Below are 8552 nucleotides of genomic sequence, written 5' to 3' on the forward strand. Positions count from 1 at the left end.
TGCTGCATATCTATCCGCGTGTGTGTGTGTGTGTGTGTGTGTGTGTGTGTGTGTGTGGGAGAGAAAGAGGAGAGAACGTTTCTGTGTGTTGACATAACAGGAAAATATGAGCGTAGTATGTAAGAATTTGTTACAGTGTTGTCCGTGAGGGTGACCTCCCGCTCATGTTAGGGTCAGCGTTTTCTCCCAAACACTTGGTCTTTATCAGGGTCCTGGGGGAGCTGGAGCAGCTGAATCCCAGCAGCCACTTGGAGAATGGTTGGAATATACCATTTGCTTGCAATGTGGAGTTTATAATTAACCCAGTGTGCAGGCGCCAGAAGGGGGGCACCAGCCATCATCAGTGATAATAAATTAAACAGCATCAAGACTGGAAACATTTTCCTTTTACAGTCCTGTCAAAGTGACAAATTCTTGTGGTTTGACTGCTTTTAGCAGCCAACACAATAAAGATGCAAAACACCCCCATGTTGTCATAATTCACAATTTTAAAGACAGGTTTAAAACATATTTTGTGGACACCATTTCATCATGAGACTCAACGTTGCTTTATTGTTTATGCTGCCTCCGAGGCATTTTTATGAAGGTAGGTGTAATTTACTGCAGTAGAAGACTTCCATTTCAATTCTTTCTTTGACCTTGTGCGACTAATTCACGGCAACATTCTTTTCTAAGGTTAGCTTTGTGTAAATACTTGGATTTATCTTTGACTAATCAGGTAAAATAACCCTCTCCCTAAAATATTTAAATCGTACGGCTGTAACATTTGACATTAGACTAAATAGTTAACAGTGTTTTATTCCATTCCAGTTAACATATTCATAGAAGTTTATGTTTAAATGTAGATTTTGTATTTTCAAACTCTGACTGATGAACCGAGGAGCAACATTTATCATTGAGCATTTGTAGGAGCGGCCAAAACTTGATACAGATATTTTAAAGTGTGATTAACTCATATGATGTCGACAAATGAACGATCCACTGATCTCCCGCTGAAGGACGTTTGTGTTTAAAGACAATAGATTTCCAAGCAGAGACGGACATATTAATAATTCATAATGGGCTCTCACTGGCTAAAACAAATACTGACACACGTTTACAAGCAAATAACCTATAGAAATCTCTGCCTAGCAAAAGAAAAGCGTGTAACGAAAATATCGCTACAAAAGTAATCTCAAATCACTGCTGTGGCGTAAAATTAGAACTTAAAATGATTTCCTTTATGCCCGTAACAACTTCCGGCTGTGGCGCAAGGGATTCTGGGAATGAGCAGCAACTTCCGGGGTGTGTGACGTAACCGCTAGAGACGGCTCTGAAAAGTGATTTAAATTACTTAGAACGGAAAAAAACTTCCGCGAGACAGGAAGTTTTGTTCAAAGAGAAGCGGGACAGAGACACAACTGAACATAATACTGAACCAAGGCTCAATCTTTATCAGCACGTGCAGAACGAGCTGCTCGCGGATGAATGGTTATTTTTGAACAATCAAAGGAAGCCCCGCACGAGGCAGGGCATCAAAAAATTGAGTTAAACTCTTGTTGTTCCACTCCACGGAAATCTTTAGTAAAAGGCGAAAGATTTATACGATCTGAAGTGAAACAAGAGTGACTGGCGAGACGACGCACCAGGGAGCGTGGTCATTACGATCAATGGAAGTTTCACAGACGGTTGGAAAAACCCTCATCACTATGCTCATGAAAAACCAAATCAAGACAAAGTACCTCTATATTATATTCACAATGTGTAACATAGGTATTTATGAAATGCATCATAAAATTATGTCCAGCATTATTTCTGTTGTAGCCGAAGACGCAAGGCATTCTGGGATATGTGTGACTTCCGGTCTATTGGTTGAACGAAAAAACTCCTTGATGAGTCCTAAACTCAGATATTTCATCTGCGTGTTTAAGACTTGGCTACTTGTATGGATGTAGGGTTTTTAAGGGTGTCTTTTTCGCGATTTGCAATGAAAATCAACCGGACAATACGGAGGAAAAATTAAAACCAACGATTAAAAAATGAGACAAACATCACACAAAGTACACAACTGTGCCAGTGTGTATCCTTTGTGCTATCACTTTCTGAGATGGGTTTTAAATAAACATTGCTTTATTTGCTGCTGCTTTGTTAAAAATGTTTTGTCGTCGTGCTTTTCATCAGCAGGTGGCGCTGTTTCTTCCACAGAAGGCAAAATTTAAAATAATCTCGTCGGTCCGCAGAAGTTACACAGAAAGCACTGAAAAGGTTGAAAACAGCAATAATTTCCTATGTAAATCCATAAAACTGGGCCCTTTAATTTTGAGTGCTTACATGATGCGCCAGATTTTTCTACTTATTTCCATCCAGATGTGGAAATGTTTTGTGTATGAAATTATCGGAGTATGACTTTATTTTTCTGCTTTTTACATCAGGGCTGCGCAGATTCTCTTTCCTGGTCTCATCTTTGATAGAGCCTCTATATTTTAAGTCTTTAGCCACATTCACGTGTGTTCAGTTTGGAATTTTAATGTTTATTTATGCGAGGACCAGTTTGACAGTGAGATCTTAACTTGTATCACTGCTCTTGTCCTCTTCCACCTGACATAGTGGTCGGATATGGGATGTTACATGTGAAGAATTAAAAGCAGAATCTCAGAATTGGACTGACGCATCACAAAAAATGTTCCAAAAACAAATGTGAGGAAATAAAATGCATAAAACTAAATTTCTTTATGCTCTTCCGTAATGTGATTTATTACACAACTGAGGCAGAAAATATAGATTTAACAACATAAAAAAGTGAGACAATAAATGAACACGATTTTATTCATAAATTACAATGCAAAACCTAATTTATCCCCTCTTAGTCTTTAACTGTGTGCCTATACAGCTGTGAGGATTTGCTTGTGATGTCCAGGCTCTCAGATGGAGTAAAGTCTGAGCTGCTCCTCCATGTCTCCCTCTGACACGTCCCCAAACGTTGATTGGTTGTCCTTCAGCAGCTGGAAGATGGCGGCCAGCTGCTCACGCTGCACCCTTGGCGGAGAGATGATGAGATGACATTCATCAGGGCGGGTTCACAACCCTTACGTGGCTCAGTGTGAGCTTAGCTGAGCGGCTACGTTTAAACCATAGGTTGCTTTTTGAGCTCTTTGTGAAAAATAGTCAAGAACTCACAACAGTTGTAGGCAAATTTAACCCCCAAAAGCTCCTCGTTTATACTTGAAATATTAACTTTTCATCAACGTAGTTTTAACAGTGAGTGGAGAGTCCAGTGAGAGTGGACTTTCTTTAAAGGTGGACGGAAGGGCGATACCAGGATTCATCTGCATATTAGTGCTTTTGTAAGACAGAACATTCAGGACACACTTAAGGGGGAAAAAAACAAGGTCTCCGTGTGGACAAGAACAGAGCCGATCCCTCGAGGGTGAACTACCGGACTCAGAGGTGGCAGCAATCAACACCAGAGAATCACACATCTGAGGTGGAAGGGCAGAGATGGGAGGGTAAAGAGATAAGATCATCGAATCAGCTTCGGCAAAGATAAGAACAGCGTGTGTAAAAACATCTAATTCATTAATGAGATCAGTCTCTCTCTCTTCCCTGTGGGTTTTTATTTTTGGCAGAAACGTTGTCCCCAGCCTGCCGTCCCGTCCAAACCCTGGCGGCGGCGGCTAAACCCGGCGGTAAACCTCTAAACAGAAGCCTGACGAGACGCTAACACACGTGGAGACAGCGTAAAGGGGATTAACAGGGCTGACGGGGGAGGGCAGAAGTGGTAACCCCTCAATCAGGCTGTGATCTGAGTTTCAGGAAAAGTGGTCTTCACTGACCTCTGCTCTTCCTCCAGCTCCTCTTTGGACAACATCATCTCCAGGTGGTGGGACCGCGCCTTTCCGGGGACGTACCTCAAGGCGTTGGGACCATCCGATTCCAAATCATCTGCTAGAACAGAACACACGCTGCTCGTCATCCTTTGGTGATAGATAAGAAAGGTTTGGTCTCGTCCAGGCGGGCGAAGGTGCTGACCGTGGCTGCCCAGGCTCTCTGCGTCTCCTTCAGCCTGGGGGTGAGGGAACGCACACTTTAGGAGCTCCTTGTCTGAGAGCCCCATGAATGACCTGCGACTCCTCCCCGACGAGGCCTCGGATGACGTGTCTACCTCCAAGCTCGTGGACGCGGAGGACGAGTGCTCTGCTTGTGTTGCCAAATCTTCGGGGTGCAGATGGGACTGTGCCTCCTCCTGTCAGTCAGATTTAAATTTACAAATGTGACGCGTACAAGCCAAATACTGACTGATTAAGGCAAATTAAACACCTTTTAAATCCTGTTGCAAGCATTTGTCAGGTTAAAAACGGGCCAGGGAAGGTCATGACCCCAGTTGGACGTGATCAGCCGTGACAGCTACAGACAGTATTTACTGTCACCTCGTCAGTTGCTCTGCTGCTAACACAGTTGCAGAGAAAAAAGCTACAACTGCGATGCTAGGAGAAGCTCAAACTATTATTTTGACAGATCCATGCACAAAATCCATGCAGTTAAGCTTAAGAAACTCCAAATAAAAGCAGCTAATGTTCCCCAGCTCTGGCTCCTGTGATCAGTCGTTTGGACTGTAATTGATCCGTAATTACACTGGTTCTGCTCCATTTATTACTCTTTACTTCCTCTATTCTTTACTTTACTGCATCATTTAGTGTCCGATGCTGTTGTCACTTCGCTGAGCAACACACGCTTTATTTCCTTTAGTTTCAAGTGTCGCCTGTTTATTCGGAGGCGGATAAACGGTTTATTCTAACGTGACGTAACGGAGGGGCGAGTGCGCGACTTACGGACTGCACAGATTTCACCACATCCCAGTGATCGTGCGCGCTGCCGCTGATGTCGCACCAGTCGTCCGCCGCCTTCTGCTGCGGTTTGTCCTCGGGTGCGTGGCCGTTGAGCTTCGCCTCCGCCTGCTCCGAGCCCGACGCGGGGCCGTTGCTGTGTCCGACGCCGGGCTTGGCTGCGGCGGCTCGGGCGGCGGAAGAGGAGCCGCTCAGCAGCGACGTGGCCACCACGATGGCCAGGAGCGTGAAGATCGCCGCCGACAGGACGAACGTTAGATCCATGGTGGACGTGCGGCTTCCGCGGCGTTCGTTCACGCGCGGCTTCCCATCCCAAACGAGCAGTAATCCGCTTCCAACATCCGCGCTGACCAGAAGCCTTTACGGGACGGTTCACCCGCCGTGACGTCACGGTCCCGCCCCCAGCCGGTGGGGGGGGGGGGGGGGGGGGGGTAAAACCCGCGCGAGCGTCAGGTGTGTCTCACCTGCGCTGCAACGTGCTCGGCGCGATTCTTTTAATCCCACCGTCCGCGTGTCCAGGCGGCGGAGGGATTAGGAGGGTTTGTACAGACCGGAAGGAACGGTCACGTGACAGCGCCTCTTCCGGTCCAGAGCGGGGATAAAGAACCACGTCATTTGTTATACTGCTATACCAATGTTTTTGATTCCCTATCTGTGAAAAACATCAATAAATAAAGTTTGTATAAAAAAAAAAGAACCACATCACACCGTAACACACGGTTATAACTTGGTTATCGTTATAAAGTAATGTGGATCAACCGTCTTGTTTAGTGTGAAGGACAAAAAGCACACGTGCAAACTGCATCTTATTTACAACCAAAACTTTATTGTTCACCTGAAGCAGTTACAAGACATTAGAGAAGTTTAACATAGGAATGATTACAGGTACTGATAAAGCAGACTGGACTGACCTTTGAACCCCTGACTAGTGAACCACAGTGGATCCATATCAAAAAGCAGGTAAAGCCATTAAGAGTAAACAAACCACAGAGGGGGGGTGGGGGGGAGAGAATAGAGAAAAACTGAAGGAGAGAAATTGTACAAGACAAGGAGGAAGGTAGAAGTCACAAGACAGGAGGATGGTTGATCTGCCACACCTGTGAGCTTACAAACCGGCAGCGGAGGGTCGAGCGCCGGAACAGCGCCGGGCACTCTGCACCGCAACACGCCACACCATGTCACCACCGCACTGCACCGCATCTTAACAGCTAACCAGCATTACTCAACTGCTACACAACTGCGCCTAGTGCACAAAAGATAACAAGAAAGAGGGTTAGAGTCACAGGGAAGCATCATCCACAAGCAAAATGAGTGATTTCTAACGAGCCAATCACAAATGAAATGCTGCTGTACAGTTTGTCTTTCTGTAAAAAATAATTAACTAAAGGTGGCCTAGCATGACAGCGACTCTTCATATACACACAGAAGAGTCTCAAGCAAAATATTTCAAAGAAATCTGTCGAGTCCAAAGAATTTATTAAGTACAGATGTAGCCAGAAATGCATTTTAATGGAAAAGGGAACTCCAATGGGCCAATTAAGGACGTCAGATTTACAACAACTGTGTGGAAATTACAGAAATGGCGTGAGCAAAGTAAAAGAACATTTAAAATAGTTTAGACCAAGCTCCAATAACCTTGAGTCTGCATTCAATGGCAACAGAAGAGTCCACGTGTGCACGTCGACTCTTCCCGGCGTCCTCGGTAAAGGTTCAACTCCCCAAACCCTGGAAAGGAAAGACAAAACTCAGTGGACCTGGGTTAGACGAGCGCTCGTATTTCCTCTAACTGGCTGGATATTTACAGGCAGTACTGTCTGGCCTTCTGTCTCCCTAATACTACAAAAAGATGTGTGTGTATTACACCTGTTTACTTTATGACTTGTCACATGTCTACACATATTGATTAACCCCCCTCTCAAATAGTTAGCGCTGACAAGCCCCTTACACCCGGGCATAGGAGAAGAACCAACCTCGGGGTGGGGTGTGTTTCCTCTGAGAGGTGAAGGAAACCACAGCTGGGAACAGAGCTCTGCATCTGCCTGTGATCCCCGTGAACGTACCTCTCCACACCACCTCACACACCACATGACAGCCCGAACCACCGCCATGACGACCTGCTCCATGGCAAACACCGTTGCCTTGGTGACCTGCTCCTTAGCAACTGCCATCGCCCACAGCAACAGACAGGTCACATGGGCGGGTCACACACTAACTGCTCTCACACTGCAACACCCCCATCTCCTCCTCCTCCTCCCATTGTAAACAGGACTCCGCAGCTTAGAGGAAAGAATTCCAAATTTAAGTGAGGTCTTAATATAACACCACGTCCCTCCCATGCACACTTAACAAATACAATCATTATTCCCATTTTGGTCAATTATAATGTGCATTTATAATTTTGCTGGCCACAGCAACCAAAAAGGTTCATCTGTGTATGCCTTGAATATCAAAGCATACACAGAGAAGCACTGTGACCCGGTTCATTGGGAGTAAGAGCTAAAGAACAGCAATAACTAATGTTTGATCAGTTATTAATTCATTTATGTAACTCACCTGCCTACAAAAACCTTGATATACCATCCAGGTATGGTTTAACCCTCTATTCCGTTGTCTTCTGGGGATTTAGGCCTACTCTTGGACTTGGATCGAGACCTTGATTTGGACCCTCCTCTGCTGGAATGGGGGGTTCGGCTCCTCGACTTGGACTTGGACTTGGACCTGGAACGGGACCGAGACCTGGAAGCGGACTTCGATTTGCTCCTCCTGGGGGTCCTGGACTTTGATCTGGACTTTGACCTCGACTTGGATCTGGACTTGGACCTGGAATAGGACCTGGAACGGCTGGAACGATGACGGCTCCTGGATCGGGACCGGCTTCGGCTCCTGGAGCGGCTGCGTCTGCGGCGTCGTGGGCTGGCGGAGCGGCTAAAGACAGAGAAAAGGGCCCGAGTTGAGGTTCCGTTCAGAACACAAGCCAAACTTTGGGGAGTAAAAGCGTGCCCGCCTACTACGTAACAAACGTGGTGATTAGCATGCAGCCGTTAGCATCCATGTGCTTCCACCATCGCTGGCTAAACCAGCGTTAGCCACTATAGCTTATACAGCGCCCACGGCCTTACCTTCGGCTTCTGCGTCCATAGCCTCCGTATCTGCGTGGCGGAGCACTTCTCCGGCTGTACATGGAGTCCGGGGGTCGGCCGTAGCGAGCCATTTGCACCCGAAGCTCCCGCCCGTCGAGCAAGGCACCGTCCATTGCATCCATGGCGTCCTCCGCGTCGCGCTTGTCGAGGAACCGCACAAAGGCGAAACCGCGACTCTCTTTGGTGTATCTATCCCTGGGTATATACACATCTCCCACACGACCGTACTTCTCAAAGACTCGCCGTAGAGTCTCCGGAGAAGTTCGATACGTAAGGTTGTCCACTTTCAGGGAGGTCATCCCCTCCACGTCTGGCGGCGGCCTCCCGTAGCTCATCTTGGTCGTTGTCTGAAACCACGGAGGAGAAGAGAACCACCGTTGCGCGCTACCCTCGGGCCAAACGGCTACTGATAACGAACGGACGAGTAACTGCGGCTAAAAACGTGAAATCTGGGTGTATTTTTAAAGGACCCAAGAAACAACGTTACTTCAACGGCTTACAGCTCACACGAAATGGCGGCAACAGCGCTTCCCTTTGCCCGGGCTGCGTGCCCTCTAGCGGCCGCCTCTGATTGGTTGAAATGCTCCCG

The 8552-nt window shown here is 46.7% G+C and overlaps 2 protein-coding genes and 1 non-coding gene across 6 annotated transcripts; all 3 read right to left on the bottom strand.

Moving 5' to 3' along the window:
* Positions 1–1493: 1493 nt before the first annotated feature.
* On the bottom strand, positions 1494–1608 carry LOC115246555 (U5 spliceosomal RNA). Its single transcript, XR_003885687.1, has one exon. It is a non-coding gene; the product is annotated as a U5 spliceosomal RNA (small nuclear RNA).
* A 1100-nt stretch (positions 1609–2708) lies between these two features.
* mxra7 (matrix-remodelling associated 7) lies at positions 2709–5376 on the bottom strand. Of its 2 annotated transcripts, none has more exons than XM_011619459.2 (4): positions 4809–5376; positions 4009–4222; positions 3813–3921; positions 2709–3015 (listed from the first exon to the last, which is right to left on the bottom strand). In XM_011619459.2, exons 1-4 carry the CDS (start codon positions 5085–5087, stop codon positions 2901–2903), a joined length of 717 nt encoding a protein of 238 aa, XP_011617761.1. In that variant the 5' UTR covers positions 5088–5376; the 3' UTR covers positions 2709–2900. The 2 variants fall into 2 exon arrangements, with proteins under 2 accessions (XP_011617761.1, XP_011617760.1); XM_011619458.2 differs by having other exon boundaries at positions 3813–3924; positions 4809–5374.
* Positions 5377–5627: 251 nt separating this feature from the next.
* On the bottom strand, positions 5628–8517 carry srsf2a (serine and arginine rich splicing factor 2a). 3 transcript variants are annotated; one of them, XR_965842.2, is made up of 4 exons: positions 7943–8517; positions 7377–7748; positions 6459–6548; positions 5628–6066 (listed from the first exon to the last, which is right to left on the bottom strand). XR_965842.2 is itself a non-coding variant. In XM_011619457.2 (3 exons), exons 1-2 carry the CDS (start codon positions 8296–8298, stop codon positions 7415–7417), a joined length of 690 nt encoding a protein of 229 aa, XP_011617759.1. In that variant the 5' UTR covers positions 8299–8517; the 3' UTR covers positions 5630–6548; positions 7377–7414. The 3 variants fall into 3 exon arrangements, 2 of the variants coding, with proteins under 2 accessions (XP_011617759.1, XP_003978204.1); XM_011619457.2 differs by having other exon boundaries at positions 5630–6548; XM_003978155.3 differs by having other exon boundaries at positions 5630–7099.
* Positions 8518–8552: the final 35 nt, after the last annotated feature.

The sequence above is a fragment of the Takifugu rubripes genome, chromosome 1, assembly GCF_901000725.2.
Source record: "Takifugu rubripes chromosome 1, fTakRub1.2, whole genome shotgun sequence".
Classification (NCBI taxonomy): domain Eukaryota; kingdom Metazoa; phylum Chordata; class Actinopteri; order Tetraodontiformes; family Tetraodontidae; genus Takifugu; species Takifugu rubripes.

Bases quoted from the DNA above. Each gene is read 5' to 3' on its own strand.
- srsf2a (XM_011619457.2), bottom strand. From the start codon at position 8,298: ATGAGCTACGGGAGGCCGCCGCCAGACGTGGAGGGGATGACCTCCCTG. The intron at 7,749-7,942 runs GTAAGGCCGTGG...CTCTGTCTTTAG, and splicing joins TATGGACGCAGAAGCCGAAG to CCGCTCCGCCAGCCCACGAC.
- mxra7 (XM_011619458.2), bottom strand. From the start codon at position 5,087: ATGGATCTAACGTTCGTCCTGTCGGCGGCGATCTTCACGCTCCTGGCC. The intron at 3,925-4,008 runs GTCAGCACCTTC...GTTCTGTTCTAG, and splicing joins AGAGAGCCTGGGCAGCCACG to CAGATGATTTGGAATCGGAT. The intron at 3,016-3,812 runs GTCAGTGAAGAC...CTCTCCGCCAAG, and splicing joins GAGCTGGAGGAAGAGCAGAG to GGTGCAGCGTGAGCAGCTGG.